At 55.7% G+C, this 22,004-nt stretch overlaps 1 protein-coding gene across 5 annotated transcripts in view; it reads left to right on the forward strand.

The window, feature by feature from the left end:
* The window catches only part of SCARA5 (scavenger receptor class A member 5), a 35,260-nt gene extending 16,700 nt beyond the window's left edge, over nt 1-18,560 (forward strand). The window contains exons 5-11 of one of the 5 annotated variants that reach the window (XR_007777146.1): nt 536-616; nt 6,392-6,490; nt 12,695-12,757; nt 15,078-15,269; nt 17,660-17,831; nt 17,866-17,902; nt 18,505-18,560. Coding sequence is in view for 2 of the 5 variants with exons in the window: in XM_050972512.1 (XP_050828469.1) it covers nt 536-616; nt 6,392-6,490; nt 12,695-12,757; nt 15,078-15,269; nt 17,660-17,796 (572 nt within the window). In the remaining 3 variants the exon portion in view is untranslated. Of the gene's footprint in view, nt 1-535; nt 617-6,391; nt 6,491-12,694; nt 12,758-15,077; nt 15,270-17,659; nt 17,832-17,865; nt 18,214-18,234; nt 18,261-18,504 lie in introns of those variants that run through there. The other 4 variants (XR_007777144.1, XR_007777145.1, XM_050972512.1 and 1 more) reach the window with 4 other exon arrangements.
* Nucleotides 18,561-22,004: the final 3,444 nt, after the last annotated feature.

The following is a 22,004-nucleotide window of genomic DNA, read 5'->3' on the forward strand; positions in this document are numbered from 1 at the left end:
GCTTTTGGGATTTGAGCCTTTGCAGGATGAGGGATAAAATCAGGATTGGGATTTTTCTGGGTGTTCCTGGGATTTCACCAAAATCCTGCTGTCAAGTCCTCTCCTCAAGGATCATCTCCAGAATTCCCAGAGGATCATCCCAGCTGGACAAATGGAAAGTGTCCCTGCCCCTGGATGATCCTCCAAATCCTTTCCAACCCCACAATTCCAGGATCCTATGAACATTCCCAAAATGTGTATTTTCCCTGATTTCTTGCCATGATTTCCTTGGGAATGTCCCGGCTTTTGGTCCAAAGGAAAATTCCCGGAGTCGCGCTCAAGGTGGAGCTTCCAGGTGAATTTCCTGGAGTTTGGAGCAGGTTGGTGGGATCCAGCTTGGAATTTCAGATCCACAAATCCCAGAAGTTTAAAATCATGGAAAACTGCTTTGTCCCGGCTTTGTTCCCACGTTTCCCAGCGATCCTGGATCTCCTGGAGCTCCTGCCGCACATTCCCGACTCCAGGGTGTGATTCCCGCCCTCCCGTTGTGTTTCAGGGCCGCCGGGACCCAAAGGAGACCGAGGCACGGAAGGGATGGAGGGAGAGCCCGGCCTTCCCGGCCTTCCCGGGCTCCGAGGTGAGGAAAACATTCCCGGTGTCCACAAACCCATCCCAGATCCCATCCCGAAACATCCCGGCTGATCCAAACCCATCCCGGTGATTCCCAACCCATCCCTTGGGATGTCCCAGCTCCTGAGGGACACCAGGATGGATCTGCTCTCCTGGATCCTGGAATATCCATCCTGGAGGGAAAAACCTCGGGGCCCGCCCGGCTCCAGGAAATCCATGCTGATATTCCCAGATTTCCAGGGTGTCCCAGCCAGGCTGGAGCAGGAATTGGCCACCCCATTCCCAAACGGAGCTTTCCAAGGCACCCGGGCTGGAATTGCTGCTGGATCTCTCCAGCAGATCCCGGGAACCCGGCAGAGGGGCCTTGGCTCCGAGGTTTTTCCGGAATTTTCTTTTCCCAATGCCAACAATGCCAATTTTCCCACCCCCCCCCTTCTCAATTCCATTGTTTTGGGGAGGAATTCCATTGGAGGCCACCGGAGGACATTCCCACCCTGAGGAAGACTTGGCTCCAGCTGTTTCTGATTTGAAGGAAACCTGGGAATGCTGGCTCTACTTCCAAGGGCTGGGAATGGCACGGAGGATCCCCCTGGATCCTGGAGATCCCTGCAGGATCCCCCTGGGGACAACTTTGTCCCGTGGAGGTGATGGGATCCATCCTGCCGGGAGCAGGGATCTGCTGGGATCCCGCAGGATGGAGCTCCAGGGCCAGGACCAGATCCAGGTTTGGATTCATGTCCAGGAACAGGAACAGGAACAGGTCCAGATCCAGATCCAGACCCAGATGTGGATCCAGATCCAGATCCAGACCCAGATGTGGATCCAGATCCAGACCCAGATGTGGATCCAGATCCAGATCCAGATCCCACCTCAGATGTGGATCCAGATCAAGGTCCAGATCCAGATCCAAATCCAGATCCAGACCCAGATCCAAACCCAGACCCAGATCCAGGTCCAGGTCCAGACCCAAATCCAGACCCAGATCCAAACCCAGACCCAGATCCAGGTCCAGGTCCAGACCCAAATCCAGACCCAGATCCAAACCCAGATCCAGATCCAGGTCAAGGTCCAGATCCAAATCCAGATCCAGATCCACATCCAGACCCAGCCCCAGATGTGGATCCAGATCCAGGTCAAGGTCCAGGACCAGGTCCAGATCCAGATCCAGATCCAGATCCAGGTCAAGGTCCAGGACCAGATCCAGATCCAGCCTCAGATGTGGATCCAGATCCAGGTCAAGGTCCAGGACCAGATCCAGATCCAGATCCAGCTTTGGACTCATATCCCGGTCAAAGTTTGGGTCCAAGTCCAGGTTCAGGTCCAGATCTAAGCCCAGGTTCAGGTCCAAGTCCAGGCCCAGATGTCGATCCAGATCCAAGGCCTGGTCAAGGTCCAGGACCAGCTCCAGGTCCAGATTCAGATCTGGATCCACATCCAGATTGAAGACCAGGTCCAGATCCAGGACCAGGTCCAGATTCAGGTCCAGATCCCCATCCAAGAGCAGATTCAGATTTGGATCTGGATCCAGGTCTAGGTCCATATCCAGGACCAGGTCCAGAGCAATCCCTGTAATCCCCTGCAGATCAAAACCCAGACCCAGACCCAGAATGAGATCCAGACCCAGATCCAGACCCAAATTGAGATTGAGACCCAAATCCAGACCCAGATTGAGATCCAGACCCAGATCCAGACCCAGACCCAGATTGAGATTGAGACCCAAATCCAGACCCAGATCTAAACTCAGACCAGATCCAAACCCAGACCCATATTAAGATCTAGACCCAGATCCAGATCCAGGTCCAGACCCAGACCCAGACTCAGATTAAGATCCAGAGCCAAATCCAGATCCAGACCCAAATCCAGACGCAGATCCAAACTCAGACCCAGATCGAGGTCCAGGTCCAGACCCAAATCCAGACCTAGATCCAAACCCAGACCCAGATCCAGGTCCAGGTCCAGACCCAAATCCAGACCCAGATCCAAACCCAGACCCGTATTAAGATCTAGACCCAGATCAAGATCCAGACCCAGACCCAGACCCAAATCTAGACCCAGATCAAGATCCAGACCCAAATCCAGATCCAGACCCAAATCCAGACCCAGATCCAAACCCAGACCCGTATTAAGATCTAGACCCAGATCAAGATCCAGACCCAGACCCAGACCCAAATCTAGACCCAGATCAAGATCCAGACCCAAATCCAGATCCAGACCCAAATCCAGACCCAGATCCAAACTCAGACTCAGATGCAAACCCAGACCCAGGTCCAGGTCCAGACCCAGATTCAGAGCCAGACCCAGACTCAGATTAAGATCCAGACCCAAATCCAGACCCAGATCTAAATTCAGACCCAGATCCAAACCCAGACCCATATTAAGATCTAGACCCAGATCCAGATCCAGATCCAGACCCAGACTCAGATTAAGATCCAGAGCCAAATCCAGATCCAGACCCAAATCCAGACGCAGATCCAAACTCAGACCCAGATCCAGGTCCAGGTCCAGACCCAAATCCAGACCCAGATCCAGACCCAGATCCAGGTCCAGGTCCAGACCCAAATCCAGACCCAGATCCAAACCCAGACCCGTATTAAGATCTAGACCCAGATCAAGATCCAGACCCAGACCCAGACCCAGACCCAAATCTAGACCCAGATCAAGATCCAGACCCAAATCCAGATCCAGACCCAAATCCAGACCCAGATCCAAACTCAGACTCAGATGCAAACCCAGACCCAGGTCCAGGTCCAGACCCAGATTCAGAGCCAGACCCAGACTCAGATTAAGATCCAGACCCAAATCCAGACCCAGATCTAAACTCAGACCCAGATCCAAACCCAGACCCATATTAAGATCTAGACCCAGATCCAGATCCAGAGCCAAATCCAGATCCAGACCCAAATCCAGACCCAGATCCAAACTCAGACCCAGATCCAGGTCCAGGTCCAGACCCAGATTCAGAGCCAGAGCCAGACCCCGATTCAGATCCAGATCCAGATCCAGACGCAAATCTAGACCCAGATCAAGATCCAGACCCAGATCCAGACCCAGATCTAGCTCCAGATCCAGATCCATGCCTGGAATCCTCTGCTCCAAGGATTCTGAGGCACCACGACCTTGCTGGGACTGCTTTGGGCTCAAACCCTGGGATTTTGGGACCGTTCCTTCCCAGGCCCAGCCCAGCGAGGCAGAGCCAGCCTGGAAATCCGATCTCTCTCGGCCAGCCCCTCCAGCTGCCCGTGTTCCTTCTCCCTCCAGCTGGAATTTCTGGCACTGACGGACTCGTGGCTGTTTTTCTTGGGTGTAACAACCCTCGGAATTATTTTGGCTCTTTTCCTTGGTTTTCCTTTTTTTCCCCCATATTTTTTTCCTTCCTCAAACAGAAAAACAAAGCAATCCCAGGAGGGTTCACCTTCAGGAAGGGTTTTGGGAAGGGCCAGGATTTTTAGGTCTTTTCCTGGAGTTTTTCGGGATGCAGGCACCACCCTTTGGATCTGAGAAGGTTGGGTTCAGGTGTATCCCGGGAAAATCCCCTTTTCCATGGAAAATCCTCTTTTCCATGGAAAATCCACCCTCCTGTCCCCGTCCCTGCAGAAATCCAGGTCCTGATCCCTCCTGGGGATGGACACAGCAGGGAAAGATCGGAGCTGGGGATAATTCCCACTGGAGCTGGGGCTGGAATTCCTCCTGGAGGATTTTTTCCTCACAAAGCAGAGGAAAATCGTGACTAAGTTTGGAAAAGCCCGGCCCAGGAAGGGCGGGGGCAGCGGTGCCTGGGGAATCCAGGGCTCCCTCCACACGGACAGAGCCAGGCTTAAATCCTGGCGAAGCTTTGGATCCGAGCCCAGCTCAGCCTCCAGATGAGTCCCAGCTGGATCGATCCCGTGGGATCATCCCAAAGTCCCAGCAGATCCCATCTCCAGCACAGGGTCCCTCCCTCCACCCCGGAGCCAGACCTGGATCCAGGCCCAGGTCCTGGCTGGGTCCAAGTCCAGATTGCAGATCCAGGTCCCAGACCCAGATCCAGGATCAGATCCACAGCTGGATCCAGGTGCAGATCCAAGTCCAGATGCAGACCCAGATCCAGGTCCAGTTTCAGGTTCCAGACCCAGATCCAGGATCAGATCCACAGCTGGATCCAGGTGCAGACCCAAGTCCAGATGCAGACCCAGATCCAGGTCCAGTTTCAGGTTCCAGACCCAGATCCAGGATCAGATCCACAGCTGGATCCAGGTGCAGATCCAAGTCCAGATGCAGACCCAGATCCAGGTCCAGTTTCAGGTTCCAGACCCAGATCCAGGATCAGATCCACAGCTGGATCCAGGTGCAAATCCAAGTCCAGACGCAGACCCAGATCCAGGTCCAGTTTCAGGTCCCAGACCCAGATCCAGGATCAGATCCACAGCTGGATCCAGGTGCAGACCCAAGTCCAGATGCAGACCCAGATCCAGGTCCAGTTTCAGGTCCCAGACCCAGATCCAGGATCAGATCCACAGCTGGATCCAGGTGCAAATCCAAGTCCAGACGCAGACCCAGATCCAGGTCCAGTTTCAGGTCCCAGATCCAGGATCAGATCCACAGCTGGATCCAGATGCAGACCCAAGTCCAGATGCAGACCCAGATCCAGGTCCAGGTCCAGTTTCTGGACCAGAATCAGGTCCAGGACCAGATTCACAGCTGGATCCCGGTCCAGGTCAAGGTCCAAGATCAGGACTGGATCTAGTTCCAGGATCAGGATCAAGTCCACAACCAGATCCAGATCCAGGTCCAGGTCCAGGACCAGGAGCAGACCCAGATCTGGATCCAGGCCCAGGTCCAGGACCAGGATGAGAAGCAGGTCAAAGTCCAGGTCCAGAAGCAGATCCAGATCCAGGTCTAGGCCCAGGACCAGGAGCAGATCCAGATCTGGGTCCAGGCCCAGGCCCAGGCCCAGAATGAGAAGCAGGTCCAGGTCCAGGTCCAGAAGCAGATCCAGATCCAGGTCTAGGCCCAGGACCAGGAGCAGATCCAGATCTGGGTCCAGGCCCAGGCCCAGGCCCAGATCCTGGTCCAGAAGCAGATCCAGGTCCAGGCCCAGGACCAGGAGCAGATCCAGATCTGGGTCCAGGCCCAGGCCCAGGTCCAGAAGCAGATCCAGATCCAGGTCTAGGCCCAAGACCAGGAGCAGATCCAGATCTGAGCCCAGGCCCAGGCCCAGATCCAGGTCCAGAAGCAGATCCAGGTCCAGGTCCAGGTCCAGAAGCAGATCCAGATCCAGGTCTAGGCCCAGATCCAGGTCTAGGCCCAGGTCCAGAAGCAGATCCAGATCCAGGTCTAGGCCCAGATCCAGGTCTAGGCCCAGGTCCAGGTCCCACATGGATGGAGATCACCTCCAAGGTTCAGATGTGCCCCCTGTGAAGGAATTCCCAAACTCCAGTGCAATTCCCACCTCCTGGAGGTGGGGAATGCTCCCACCAGGGGGTTCCATCCGCTTCCTTCTCCAACAAACCTCCAACCCCTTGGAGAACAGGGATCCCGCAGACCTGGGACTCCGGGGGGACACATCCCAATTCCTCGGGATGGATCCTGGTTTTCCTTCCTTGATCTCCAGCTTTGGAGCCCAGTTTAGGCTCCATCCCAGCCTAAGGATGCTCTGGAATTCCTTAGCACCCGGATAAATCCATCCTGGATCCCAGGGAAGCGCAGGAGAAGGATGGGCCGGACTCTCTGGTGTCCCCTGGCACATCGGGATTGTGGAATTCTGCCGGAACCGGCTCATTTTGTGTCCGGGTCCTCATTCCAGGCCTTCCCGGGGAGCGGGGACCGCCCGGCCCGCAGGGATTGAAGGGGGACCAGGGAGAGCTGGGCCCGCGCGGCCCCGCGGGAATGCGCGGATTCAAAGGTACGGACGCGGATCCCGGCGGGAATCCGGGATCAGACGGGCTCTGGAGATCCCAGGATGAGGGGCAGAACCCTGGAAGGGGGACCGGGGAATCCTCTGGCTCGGGAAGCACCCGGATCTCCTGGAGGAACGGGAATCCCAACAATTCCCGCTCCGCCGCGGGGGGGAGGGATGGATTTGGGATGTCCTCCCATTCCGTGGGGACTTCCCAGGCTGTGCCCCCACGCCTGGCTCCAGCAGGGATTTGGGAATGATCTCCTGGTGTTTCCTGGGGTGTTCCTGGCCGGCTGCGGTTTCCCATCTTCCCGGGAAAACTGTGGGGCAGGAAGTCGGGATTCAGCGGGACACGGCTGTCCCTGGACACCTGGGATGGGAAATTCCCAGCGTGAACCAAAAGCAGGATTGGAAACCCCAAAAACGCCCTTTGAGCCTCAAAATTCCTGCTGGGGAGGCAGGAAGGGAAAAGGCCCCGGGAAGAGCTGGGAATTGTAGGGAACAGAAACCTGGAGGGGATTGGGATTGGGGTTGGGTTTGAGATTGGGATTGGGATTGGGACTGGGACTGGGATTGGGATTGGGATTAGGATTGGAATTGGGATTGGGACTGGGACTGGGATTGGGGTTGGAATTGGGTTTGGGATTGGGATTGGGTTTGGGATTGGGACTGGGATTGGGATTGGGATTGGGATTGGGATTGGGATTGGGATTGGGATTGGGATTGGGATTGGGAATGGGATTGGGATTGGGTTTGGGATTGGGTTTGGGATTAGAATTGGGACTGGGTTTGGAATTGGGGTTGGAATTGGGATTGGGATTGGGATTGGGATTGGGATTGGGAATGGGATTGGGATTGGGTTTGGGATTGGGTTTGGGATTAGAATTGGGACTGGGTTTGGAATTGGGGTTGGAATTGGGATTTGGATTGGGTTTGGAATTGGGATTTGGATTGGGTTTGGAATTGGGATTGGAATTGGGATTTGTATTGGGATTGGGATTGGGACTGGGATTAGGATTGGGTGGGAAGGGACCTCAAAGATCCTCGAATTCCACGCCCTTCCACTATCCCAGGTTGCTCCAGGAGGTTGGAGAACCCCTGGATAGACCCCGGAGCACCAGGAATGTCGGGATTTTCTCACTGGCTCATGCCGAGAGCTCCTTAAATGCAGATCCCAAAAATTCCCGGTTTGGTTGGGTTGGGATTCGCCGGCCCGATGCCGGATCTGCTCGCCAAGGAATCATGGAATTGTTGAGGCTGGAAAAGTTCTCCGAGTCCAACCATTCCCACCCCTGATCCACATCTCCGAGTGCCACATTCCCACGGATCTGGATCCCTCGGGAATGGGGGCTCCACCCCTGGTCCTCGATGGTCTCTGAGGGTTTTTCCAACCTCAGCAATTCCATGAAAACCCCAAAGCCGTTCCTGGATCCCATCCCCATCCCAGGGATCCCACATGGATGGGGTCACTCCGATGTGTCCCCCCCCCCGCCAAAAATCCATCCCCACCTCCCACCCCCCGGAAATCGGGAATGTTGGATCCAGGGGTTCGTCCGACCCCTTTTCCAATGGAATTCCAGCCCCTCTGGTAGCGCTCGGGCACTTTATGGGATTCTCTGGAATTTATGGGAAACAGACCCGGGCCCGGGCACGGATCCAAAGCCAGGCTTTGCCTTAAATCCCGGATTTCTGCGGGACCCTTCTCCAAGGAATTCCTGCCGAGCACAGGAGCCCTCGGTTCCTCGGGAATTGCATCCCAGGAATCCTGGGACGGGGGTTTCAGGTGTGCAGGAGCCTCCTCATGGAAAATTCCAGGTTTAAACTTCTCCAGGAGCGGCTCCGGCCTGGCGGAGGGACGGCAGATCCCCGAGTCCATTTCCTCGTTGGCATTTTCCCGTTTCCGATGGATTTTTCCTCAAAATGACCCCAGTGGAGGATTTTTTTCCCTCACTTCCCAAATGGGAAAAATGATCCTGGGAAGCGAGGAGGGGTCTGCCCTCCCCACTTTTCCATGGAAAAGGTGGTGCAGGGAATACACTCAGGAGGAAAGAGCGGGAAAAATCCAAGCTGGGATGGGAATTTAGGGATAATTTCGGGGGGATAAGAGAAGATTCCTTCCGGATCGTCCCCAGGGAGGAGTTTTTTGGGAACGGTCCTGGAGGCAGAACCTGATTCTAGCCGGAAAACCTGGGATTGGGGCTTTTCCCAAGATTTTGGGATCCATCGATCCCTGCGGATCCGTGGGAGGAGCTGAGGCTGTCACTGTGTCTGGGCCTACGTTTTGTGCCCAATCCCAAAAAAAAAGATGGGAAAAGGACCTGGAATGCTTTGATGGTGGCACGCTGGGGGAGGGCACCGGGCAGGACGGAGCGGGAGAGGCTTCTCCCGAATTCCCGGGATCCATCCCAGCCCCGAGGCTCCCTCCAGGCTCTCAGGGAATTGGATCCCATTTTTGGGATCTTTTCCAGCCCCAGCACCTCAGGAGCTGAGGTCACCGAGTTATTCCCACCAGAAAATTCCTGGGAAGAGGGGAGAGAAGGGAAAAGGGGGAAGGAAGGAGAGAGGGAAACGGTGGCTGCCCCTGGATCCCTGGGAGTGTCCCAGGAAAGGCTGGAGCAGCCTGGGAATAGCAGGAGGTGTCGGGGTTGGAATGGGATGGGATTGAGGGTCCCTTCCCACCCAAACCATTCCAGGATTCTGGAATTGCTGCTGCTCTCGGGGCGGTGACGGAAACCGGGACAAGTTGGGAATTTGGGATTTTAGGATGGGAATCCTCTTCCACATTCCACCATCCCAGGGTGATCCAAACCCACCCTGGGACACTGCCAGGGATCCAGGGATTCTCTGGGAATTCCAGCCCAGCCAGGAATTCCTTCCCAAGATCCCACCATCCCAAGCTCCCCTTTCCCACTGGAAGCCATTCCCTGGCTCCTGCCCCTCCAGCCCTTGCCCAAATCCCAGCTCTCCTTTCCCTCTGGAAAAGGCTCCAAGGATTCCCTGCATCCTTCCCTGATCCAGCTGCACATTCCCAGCTCTCCCAGCCTGGCTTTGCACCCAGCCCCATCCCAAATCCTCCTGGAGAAGGAATTTTGGGATCCAGGGGCTTCCCTGGGAATTGGGGACTCCAGGCAGGGTCTCCCTTCCCTTTTCCATCCCCAAATCCCATAAAAATCCCTCGGGATGGATCCTGAGTGCCCTGGATCCCAGAATCCCGGAATTCCCGGGATCCCTCCACCCTCCCCCCCGCCCCATTTTGGGGACGAACCCCCCAAACCCGGGACTGTCCCTTCCCAATCCCGATTTCAGGGGCTGCTCCAGCATCCCGACCCCATCCCGAGGCGGGAGCTGCATCCCTGGCCCCATTCCCGGGATTTTCCATCTGGATCCCATCAGCTCCATCCCGCTCCCCCATCCCACACAGCCCGCGGGACCAATCCCGCTCTCCCGCAGCCTCCCCGGGAAAGGGCAGGAATTTCCTGCCCGGCTCCGCCTTTTTGGGATCGTTTCACATCCCGAGTTTTCCTTCCCCCCGGAATTTCGGGGGTTGTTTGTTGTTCCTGGAGGCCGGAGCATCCCGGAGCCTTCCCTTGGGATGGGGCCGAGCCGGGATCAGCAAATCCGGGCCTGGAAAAGCTGGGAATGGGGGAGGAGGAAGCGCCGGGAGAGCCAAGGAATGTCCGAGCTCCTTTGGGAGGTCATTCCCGGGATATCGGACCGTGATTGGGATAGGGAATCATTCCTGGGATATGGAATCATTCCCAGGATATTGAACTGTGATTGGGATAGGGAATCATTCCCGGGATATGGAATCATTCCCGGGATATCGAACCGTGATTGGGATAGGGAATCATTCCCGGGATATCGAACTGTGATTGGGATAGGGAATCATTCCCGGGATATGGAACCGTGATTGGGATAGGGAATCATTCCCGGGATATGGAATCACTCCCAGGATATTGAACCATGATTGGGGTAGGGAATGATTCCTGGGATATGGGATCATTCCTGGGATATCAAACATGATTGGAATATTGAATCACTTCCAGGGATAAGGGATCATTCCCGGGATATTGAACCATGATTGGGATATGGAAACATTCCCGGGATATCGAACTGTAATTGGGATATGGAAACATTCCCGGGATATTAAACTGGAATTGGGATATGGAAACATTCCCGGGATATTGAACTGGAATTGGGATATGGAAACATTCCCGGGATATTGAACTGGAATTGGGATAGGGAATCATTCCTGGGATATCAAACCATTATTGGAATATCAAATAATTTCCCAGGATATGGAGTCATTCCCGGGATATCAAACCCTGACTGGGATAGGGAATGATTCCCGGGATATCAAACCCTGATTGGGATATGGGATCATTCCCGGGATATTGAACCATGATTGGGAGAGGGAATCATTCCCGGGATATGGAATCATTCCCGGGATATCGAACCATAACTGGGATAGGGAATGATTCCCAGGATATGGAATATCAAACCATGGAATATCAAACCGTGATTGGGATATGGGATCATTCCTGGGATATGGAATCATTCCCGGGATATTGAACCGTGATTGGGACATTGAATAATTCCCAGGATATTGAACCATGATTGGGATATGGAATCATTTCCCGGGATATGGGATCATTCCTGGGATATCGAACATGATTGGGATAGGGAATCATTCCCAGGGATATGGGATCATTCCCGGGATATCAAACCCTGACTGGGATATGGGATCATTCCCAGGATATGGGATCATTCCCGGGATACCAAACCTTGTCTGGAATATGGAATCATTCCCGGGATATCAAACCCTAACCGGGATATGGGATCATTCCCAGGTTATGGGATCATTCCCGGGAAATGGGATCATTCCCAGGATACCAAGCAGGCGGGAATGTTTATCCAGCTGGCATCGCCCTTTCCCAGGGACACCATTCCATGATTTCCTGGTGCTCCCTCAGGGATTGGGGAATGCCCAGCCCTGACCCCAGTTGAGGCGGTTTTAGCCCCAAACGGGATTTTCCAGCCCCAAATCGGGAATTTCATCCCAAAATCCAGGGAGGGTGGGGCCCTTCATGGGATCTGCAGTCCGGAATTCCGGGAGCTCCAGGCCTTCGTCTTCCCGCTGCCGCTGGACGCGTTCCCGAAGGATTTTTGGGATTTGTGAATTTCTGGGGGTTTGGGGGCATCAAAGAGGGATGGGGATTTCTGGGAATTCCTGGGAATTTCTGGGGATTTGTGGGGGTCCAGGGGCATTAAAGAGGGATGGGAATTCCTGGGAATTCCCGGAGATTTCTGGGAATTTTGGGGGTCCAGGGGACATCAAAGAGGGATGGGGATTTCTGGAAAATTCTGGGAATTTCTGGAGATTTATGAGGATTTCTGGGAATTTCTGGAGATTTCTGGGGATTTATGGGAATTTGTGGGGATCCAGGGGGCATCAAAGAGGGATGGGGATTTCTGGGAATTTCTGGAGATTTATGGGGATATCTGGGAATTTCTAGGAATTTCCGGGAATTCCTGGCAATTTCTGGGAATTTGTGGGGGTCCAGGGGTCATCAAAGAGGGATGGTGATTTCTGGGGATTTCTGGAAAATTCTGGGAATTCCTGAGAATTTCTGGGGATTTGTGGGGGTCCAGGGGGCATGAAAGAGGGATGGGAATTCCTGGGAATTCCTGGGAATTCTTGGGAATTTCTGGAAATTTATGGGAATTTCTGGAGATTTATGGGGATTTCTGGGAATTTCTGGGGGTCCAGCGGCATTAAAGAGGGATGGGGATTTCTGGGAATTCCCGGAGATTTCTGGGAATTTTTGGGGTTCAGAGGCATCAAAGAGGGATGGGGATTTCTGGGAATTCCTGGGAATTTCTGGAGATTTATGAGGATTTCTGGGAATTCTTGGGGGTCCAGGGGGCATCAAAGAGGGATGGGGATTTCTGGGAATTCCTGGGAATTTCTGGGGATTTCTGGGAATTCTTGGGGATCCAGGGGGCATCAAAGAGGGATGGTGATTTCTGGGGATTTCTGGAAAATTCTGGGAATTCCTGAGAATTTCTGGGGATTTGTGGGGGTCCAGGGGGCATGAAAGAGGGATGGGGATTTCTGGGAATTTCTGGGAATTTCTGGGGATTCCTGGGAATTCCTGGGGGCTGGGGGGGGTCAGCGCACCCCCAAAATTCCGTCTCCTCTCTTCCCAGGCGAGCGCGGCCCCAAGGGGGACAAGGGGGACAAGGGGGAGCCAGGAGCCGCCGGTGGCACCGGTGAGTCCCGGGCGCTCCCTCGGAGATCCCGGCGCGGAATCTGGGGGAGATTTTTGGGAATTGGGAGCTTGGGGAGGGGAAATTCCCGATGGAAAGAGGAATTCCTGATGCTGGGAAAATGATCCCGGGGTTCTCCTGCGCGGGCGAGGAGGAGACGGAGGCGGGGAAGGTGGGAGGGGACGGGAAAGGGCCGGGAATGCCGGAGGGAGGAGGTTGGGAATGCCGGAGGTGTCCTCCAGGTGTGGGACACCCTTCCTGTCACCCCAGGGACATCCCAGCCTGGGGACATTCCCCATGGAATCCCAGGGATGTCATTCTTTGGGGACATTCCCCGTGGAATTCCAGGGACATCCCAGCCTGGGGACATTCCCCGTGGAATCCCAGGGATGTCATTCCTTGGGGACATTCCCCCTGAAATCCCAAGGACATCCCAGCCTGGGGACATTCCCCATGGAATCCCAGGGATGTCATTCCTTGGGGACATTCCCCCTGGAATCCCAAGGACATCCCAGCCTGGGGACGCCATCCCTGGAGATGCCACCATGGATGACGTCAGCTGGGATGATGTCACCATGTGCGCCCTCAGCATCCCTTTGAGATGTCCCTGTCCCTGGGGATGTCACCACGGATGATTCCACCATGGATGACGTCACCGTGGATGACGTCACCATGAATTACGTCCCTGTGGATGACAGCACCATGGATGATGTCACTACCCCTGGGGATGTCCCTGCGGCTGCTGTCCCCCTGGCTGGTGTCCCCATTGCTGCTGTCCCCATGGCTGATGCCACTGGTGGCTGATGTCCCCATGGCCATGGCTGATGTCCCCACGGCTGCTGTCCCCAGGGCTCCTGTCCCCATTGCTGCTGTCCCCATGGCCATGGCTGATGTTCCCCTGGCTGCTGTCACCATGGTTGGTGTCCCCAAGGATGACATCCCCATGGATGGTGTCCCCATGGCCATTGCTGCTGTCCCCATGGCTGCTGTCCCCATGGCTGATGTCCCCATGGATGGTGTCCCCATGGCCATGGCTGCTGTCCCCATGGCTGCTGTCCCCATGGCTGCTGTCCCTGTGGTTGCTGTCCCCATGGATGACATCCCCATGGATGGTGTCCCCATGGCCATGGCTGATGTTCCCCTGGCTACTGTCCCCACGGCTGCTGTCCCCATGGCTGCTGTCCCCACGGCAGCTGTCCCTGTGGTTGCTGTCCCCACGGATGACATCCCCATGGATGGTGTCCCCATGGCCATGGCTGATGTCCTCATGGCTGATACCTCCATGGCTGGTGCTCCCATGGTTGCTGTCCCTGTGGCCATGGCTGCTGTCCCCATGGCTGCTGTCCCTACAGTGTCCCCATGGTTGCTCTCCCCATGGCTGCTGTCCCCATGGCTGCTGTCCCCATGGCTGACGTCCCCATGGATGGTGTCCCCATGGCCATGGCTGCTGTCCCCTGGCTGCCATCACCATGGATGACATCCCCTTGGCTGCCGTCCCCATGGTGGTGCCCCCATTGCTGCTGTCCCCATGGCTGCTGTCCCCATGGCTGATGTCCCTACGGATGGCATCCCCATGGCCACTGTCCCTGTGCCCATCCCTGACGGTGCCATCCCCGTGCCCGTCCCTGACGCCACCATCCCCGTGCCCCTCCCTGACAGTGCCATCCCCGTGCCCCTCCCTGACAGTGCCATCCCCGTGCCCATCCCTGACACTGCTATCCCCGTGCCTGTCCCTGACGGTGCCATCCTTGTGCCCCTCCCTGACGGTGCCATCCTTGTGCCCCTCCCTGACGGTGCCATCCTTGTGCCCCTCCCTGACACCACTGCCCCTGTGACTGTCCCTGACAGTGCCGTCCCCGTGCCCGCCCTTGATGGTGCTGTCCCCGTCCCCATGCCCGTCCCTGATGGTGCCATCCCCGTGGCCGTCCCTGATGCCGCCATCCCTGTGCCCTGCCCTGACGCCGCTGTCCCTGTCCCCGTCCACGTGCCCGTCACTGATGGCGCTCTCCCTGTCCCCGTGCCCGACGGTGCCATCCCTGTGCCCGTCCCTGACACCGCTGTCCCCGTCCCCATGCCCGTCTCTAATGGTGCCATCCCCGTGCCTGTCCCTGACGGTGCCGTCCCCGTGCCCGTCCCTGGCGCTGCTGTCCCCGTCCCTGTCCCCATGCCCGTCCCTGGCGCTGCTGTCCCCGTCCCTGTTCCCGTGCCCGTCCCTGGCGCCGCTGTCCCCGTGCCCGTGCCCGTGGCTGATGCCGCTGTCCCTGTCCCTGTCCCCGTGCCCGTGGCTGACGGCGCTGTCCCTGTCCCCGTGGCCGTGTGGCAGCGCCGGCGGAGGGCTCGGTGCGGCTGGTGAACGGCTCCGGGGCGCACGAGGGGCGCCTGGAGATCTTCCACGAGCGCCGCTGGGGCTCCGTCTGCGACGACGGCTGGGACGGCCGCGACGGCGACGTGGCGTGCCGCATGCTCGGCTTCCCCGGCGCCACCGACGTCTTCCGCATGGCGCGCTTCGGGCAAGGTGGGAGCGGGAACGGGAACGGGAACGGGAACGGGAGCGGGAATGGGAATGGGAGCGGGAATGGGAATGGGAATGGGAGTGGGAATGGGAGTGGGAATGGGAACGGGAACGGGAATGGGATTGGGAACGGGAACGGGAACGGGAGCGGGAATGGGAACGGGAATGGGAATGGGAACAGGAACGGGAATGGGAATGGGAACGGGAACGGGAATGGGAATGGGAATGGGAGTGGGAACGGGAGCGGGAATGGGAATGGGAGTGGGAACGGGAGTGGGAATGGGAATGGGAGTGGGAACGGGAGCGGGAATGGGAATGGGAACGGGAACGGGAGCAGGAATGGGAATGGGATTGGGAGTGGGAACGGGAGTGGGAATGGGAATGGGATTGGGAATGGGAATGGGAATGGGAATGGGAACGGGAATGGGAATGGGATTGGGAACGGGAATGGGAGTGGGAATGGGAACGGGATTGGGAACAGGAATGGGAACGGGAACGGGATCGGGAATGGGAAAGGGAACGGGAATGGGAACGGGATTGGGAACAGGAATGGGAAAGGGAACGGGAACGGGAATGGCTTCTTGGGACTGGGACGGGATTCGGGATCGGGAACGACTCCTTTGGACCAGGACCAGGATTTGGGGTCAGGAACGGCTCCTCAGGATTGGGAACAGCTCCCTGGGATTTGGGAATGGGATTCAGGATTGGGAATGGCTCCTGTGGGATTTGGGAACAGGATTCAGGATTGGTAATGGCTCCTCAGGATGTGGAACGTGATTCGGGATTGGGAATGGCTCCTTGGGATTTGGGGTCACGAACGGCTCCATGGGATTTGGGAACGGGATTCGGGATTGGGAACGGCTCCAAGGGATTTGGGAATGGGATTTGGGATTGGGAACAGCTCCATGGGATTTGGGAACCAGATTCGGGGTCAGAAACGGCTCCTGTGGGATTGGGAACGGGATTCAGGATCGGGAATGGGTCCACAGGGAACTGGGACCTTCCAGACCCTGCTGGAGCCCCAGGAGCCCTTGGGAGATATTCCCTGGGATTTGGGGGATCTTGGATGTGGGAATTAGGGGATCTGGGACTTGGGGGATCTGGGAATGGAGGAATCTGGGATTTGGGGTTTATGGGATCTGGGATTTGGGGGAATCTGGGTGGGGATCCAGGTGGGATCAATGATCCCGGGGATCCCTTCCCAGGCTGGAGATTCCCTAATTCCTTTGAGTTCCTTGATCCATGGATCCATCCATCCATGGATCCATCCATCCATCCATCCATGGATCCATCCATCCATCCATCCATCCATCCATCCATCCATCCATCCATCCATCCATCCATCCATCCATCCATCCATCCATCCATCCATCCATCCAACCTCACCCTTGGACACTCCCAGGGATCCAGGGATTCTCTGGGAATTCCAGCCCAGCCAGGAATTCCTTCCCAAGATCCCACATTCCCAAGCTCCCCTTTCCCACTGGAAGCCATTCCCTGGCTCCTGCCCCTCCAGCCCTTGCCCAAATCCCAGCTCTCCTTTCCCTCTGGAAAAGGCTCCAAGGATTCCCTGCATCCTTCCCTGATCCAGCTGCACATTCCCAGCTCTCCCAGCCTGGAGCATTCCGGGGTCTCCAGGGCTGGATGAATATTCCATGGATATTCCCCGGATACTCCATGCACATTCCCTAGACATTCATTGGATATTCCATGGATCCCCCGGCTGTGCAGGATCCCCGGAATTCCATCTTTTTGGGACCCCAGGAATTCCAGCCATGCAGGATCCATGGAATTCCAGCCCTGTGGGATTGTGGGAATTCCATCCGTCTGGGATCCCAGAAATTCCATCAGTGTGGGATCCCTGGAATTCCATCCTTGGGGGATCCCAGGAATTCCAGCCCTGTCAGATCCCAGGAATTTTGTCCTTGTGGGATCGCCAGATCCCCATCCTTGTGGGATCCCCGGAGTTCCGTCCTTGGCGGGATCCATGGAATTCTGTCCTTGTGGGATCCATGGAATTCCGTCCTTGAGGGATCCCTGGAATTCCATCCTTGAGGGATCCCAGGAATTCCAGCCCTGTGGGATCCCAGGAATTCCATCCTTGGGGCATCCCCGGAATTCTGTCCTTGTGGGATCCATGGAATTCCATCCTTGGGGCATCCCCGGAATTCCATCCTTGGGGCATCCCCGGAATTCCGTCCTTGTGGGATCGCTGGAATTCCATCCTTGTGGGATCCATGGAATTCCAGCCCTGTGGGATCCCAGGAATTCCATCCTTGGGGCATCCCCGGAATTCCGTCCTTGTGGGATCCCCGGAATTCCATCCTTGTGGGATCCCTGGAATTCCGTCCCTGTGGGATCCCCGGAATTCCGCGGTGTCCGTGTGTCCGCAGGCTCCGGGAAGATCTGGATGGACGACGTCTCCTGCACGGGCACCGAGGAGTCCCTGGAGCTCTGCAGCTTCTCGGGCTGGGGCCGCACCAACTGCGGGCACGCCGAGGACGCCGGAGTGCGCTGCCGGACAGACTGACACCAACGGACAGACAGACTGACCCCAGACGGACAGACTGACCCCAGACAGACTGACCCCAGACAGACTGACTGACCCCAGCCGGACAGACTGACACCAACGGACAGACTGACCCCAAATGGACAGACTGACCCCAAACGGACAAACTGACCCCAGACAGACAGACTGACCCCAGACAGACTGACCCCAACGGACAGACTGACCCCAATGGACAGACTGACCCACCCAGACAGACTGACCCCGGACAGACAGACTGACACCAGACAGACTGACCCCGCCGGACAGACTGACCCAGCCAGACAGACTGACCCACCAGGACAGACTGACCCAGCCAGACAGACTGACACCAGCCGGACAGACTGACCCCAGACAGACTGACCCCAGCCGGACAGACTGACCCTGCCAGACAGACTGACCCACCAGGACAGACTGACCCCAGACAGACAGACTGACCCCAGACAGACTGACCCCAGACAGACTGACTGACCCCAGCCGGACAGACTGACACCAACGGACAGACTGACCCCAGACGGACAGACTGACCCCAGACAGACTGACCCCAGACAGACAGACTGACCCCAAATGGACAGACTGACCCCAATGGACAGACTGACCCCACCGGACAGACTGACACCAACGGACAGACTGACCCCAGACAGACTGACCCCAATGGACAGACTGACCCCACCGGACAGACTGACCCCAACGGACAGACTGACCCCAGACAGACTGACCCCGACGGACAGACTGACCCCAGACAGACTGACCCCAGACAGACTGACCTCAGCCGGACAGACTGACACCAACGGACAGACTGACCCCCGACAGACTGACCCCAGACAGACTGACCCCACGGACAGACTGACCCCAGACAGACTGACCCCGACGGACAGACTGACCCCAGACAGACTGACCCCAATGGACAGACTGACCCCAGCCAGACTGACCCCGGCGGACAGACTGACCCCAGACAGACAGACTGACCCCAGAAAGACTGGCCCCAATGGACAGACTGACCCCAAATGGACAGACTGACCCTGCCAGACAGACTGACCCTGGACAGACAGACTGACATCAGACAGACTGACCCCGCCGGACAGACTGACCCCAGACAGACAGACTGACCCCAAATGGACAGACTGACCCCAAATGGACAGACTGACCCCAAATGGCCAGACTGACCCCGCCGGACAGACTGACCCCAGACAGACAGACTGACCCCAAATGGACAGACTGACCCCAAATGGACAGACTGACCCCAAACCTGCCCCATAACGAAATGACCCCAAATCCGCCCAAAGGGACTGACCCCAAATCCATCCCAAGGGGAAATCCCAAACACATGCCAGACAGACTGATCCCAAAATCCATCCCATAACAGACTGACCCCAAACCTAACCCGAGGGACTGACCCCAAAGCCACCCCAAAAGGGACAGACCCCAAATCCATCCCATAACAGACTGATCCCAAAGCCACCCCAAAAGGGACGGACCCCAAATCCATCCCATAACAGACTGATCCCAAATCCATCCCAAAGAGACCGGGGTGAAAACCCCAAACCCGTCAAGGGGAAAATCCCAAACCCATCCCAAAGGGGAACCCCAAACCCGTACCAAAGGGGCCGGGGACAATCCCAAATGGACAATCCCAAATCCATCCCAAAGGGGCCGGGGATGATCCCAAACAGGCTGACCCCAAATCCATCCTAAAGGGGCCGGGGTTGATCCCAAATGGACAATCCCAAATCCATCCCAAAGGGGCTGGGGATGATCCCAAATGGACAATCCCAAATCCATCCCAAACAGGCTGACCCCAAATCCATCCTAAGGGGCCGGGGTTGATCCCAAATGGACAATCCCAAATCCATCCCAAAGGAGCCGGGGACGATCCCAAACAGGCTGACCCCAAATCCATCCTAAGGGGCCGGGGTTGATCCCAAATGGACAATCCCAAATCCATCCCAAAGGGGCCGAGGATGATCCCAAATGGACAATCCCAAATCCATCCCAAAGGAGCCGGGGACGATCCCAAACAGGCTGACCCCAAATCCATCCCAAAGGGGCCGGGGACAATCCCAAATGGACAATCCCAAATCCATCCCAAAGGAGCCGGGGTTGATCCCAAATGGACAATCCCAAATCCATCCCAAAGGGGCCGGGGACGATCCCAAATGGACAATCCCAAATCCATCCCAAAGGGGCCAGGGATGATCCCAAATGGACAATCCCAAATCCATCCCAAAGGGGCCGGGGATGATCCCAAATGGGCAATCCCAAATCCATCCCAAAGGGGCCGGGGACGATCCCAAACAGGCTGACCCCAAATCCATCCCAAAGGGGCCGGGGTTGATCCCAAATGGACAATCCCAAATCCATCCCAAAGGGGCCGGGGATGATCCCAAACAGGCTGACCCCAAATCCATCCCAAAGGGGCCGGGGTTGATCCCAAATGGACAATCCCAAATCCATCCCAAAGGGGCTGGGGATGATCCCAAATGGACAATCCCAAATCCATCCCAAAGGGGCCGGGGACGATCCCAAATGGACAATCCCAAATCCATCCCAAAGGAGCCGGGGACGATCCCAAATGGACAATCCCAAATCCATCCCAAAGGAGCCGGGGACAATCCCAAATGGACAATCCCAAATCCATCCCAAAGGAGCCGGGGACGATCCCAAACAGGCTGACCCCAAATCCATCCCAAAGGGGCTGGGGACGATCCCAAATGGACAATCCCAAATCCATCCCAAAGGGAAACCCCAAATCCATCCCAAAGGGGCCGGGGACGATCCCAAACAGGCTGACCCCAAATCCATCCCAAAGGGGCCGGGGACAATCCCAAATGGACAATCCCAAATCCATCCCAAAGGGGCCGGGGTTGATCCCAAATGGACGACCCCAAATCCATCCCAAAGGGAAACCCCAAATCCATCCCAAAGGGGCCGGGAATGATCCCAAATGGACAATCCCAAATCCATCCCAAAGGGGCCGGGGACGATCCCAAATGGACGACCCCAAATCCATCCAAATCCCGCTCCCAGCCCGGATCCCGGGAATGGGATCGTTCCCAGAGAAATAAAGGATTTGTTCTTCTCCGGGTCGGGCTATGGGGTCTATGGGGTTTATGGGGTCTATGGGATTTATGGGGTTTATAGGGTCTATGAGGTTTGTGGGGTTTTATGGGGTTTATGGGGTTTATGGGGTTTATAGGATTGATGGTGTTCATAAGGGTTTTTTTGGGGGTTTTTGGGGTTTATGGGATTTATGGATTTTATGTGGGTTTATGGGGTCTATGGGATTTAGGGGGTTTTATGGGGTTTATAGGGTCTATGAGGTTTGTGGGGTTTTATAGGATTTATGGGGTTTATGGGGTTTATTTGGTTTATAAGGTCTATGGGGTTTATGGGGTTAATGGGATTATGGGGTTTTATGGGGTCTATGGTGTTTATGGGGTTTATGGGGTTTATGGGATTGATGGTGTTCATAGCGGGTTTTATGGGGAATTTTGGCGTTTATGGGATTTATGGGTTTTATGTGGGTTTATGGGGTCTATGGGGTTTATGGGGTCCATGGGATTTATGGGGTTTTATGGGGTTTATAGGGTTGATGAGGTTTTTGGGGTTGTATAGGGTTTATGGGGTTTATTCGGTTTATAAGGTCTATGGGGTTTATGGGGTTTAGGGGGTTTATGGGATTATGGGGTTTTATGGGGTTTATGGTGTTATGGGGTTTATGGGGTTTATAGGATTGATGGTGTTCATAAGGGTTTTTTGGGGTTTTGGGGTTTATGGGATTTATGGGGTTTATGTGGGTCTATGGGGTTTATAGGGGATTTATAGGGTTTTATGTCATTTATAGGGCTTAGGGGTTTTATGGGGTTTTATGTGGGTTTATGGGTTTTTTGGGGGTTTTATAGGGTTTATGGGATTTATGGGGTTTATTCGGTTTATAAGGTCTATGGGGTTTATGGGGTCTATGGGATTTATGGGGTTTTATGTGGTTTATAGGGTCTATGAGGTTTTTGGGGTTTTATAGGATTTATGGGGTTTATGGGGTTTATTTGGTTTATAAGGTCTATGGGATTTATGGGGTTAATGGGATTATGGGGTCTATGGTGATTATGGTGTTTATGGGGTTTATAGGATTGATGGTGTTCATAAGGGTTTTTTGGGGGATTTATGGGGTTTATGGGATTTATGGATTTATG

This window comes from Serinus canaria, chromosome 3 (genome assembly GCF_022539315.1).
Source record: "Serinus canaria isolate serCan28SL12 chromosome 3, serCan2020, whole genome shotgun sequence".
NCBI classification, from domain to species: Eukaryota; Metazoa; Chordata; class Aves; order Passeriformes; family Fringillidae; genus Serinus; species Serinus canaria.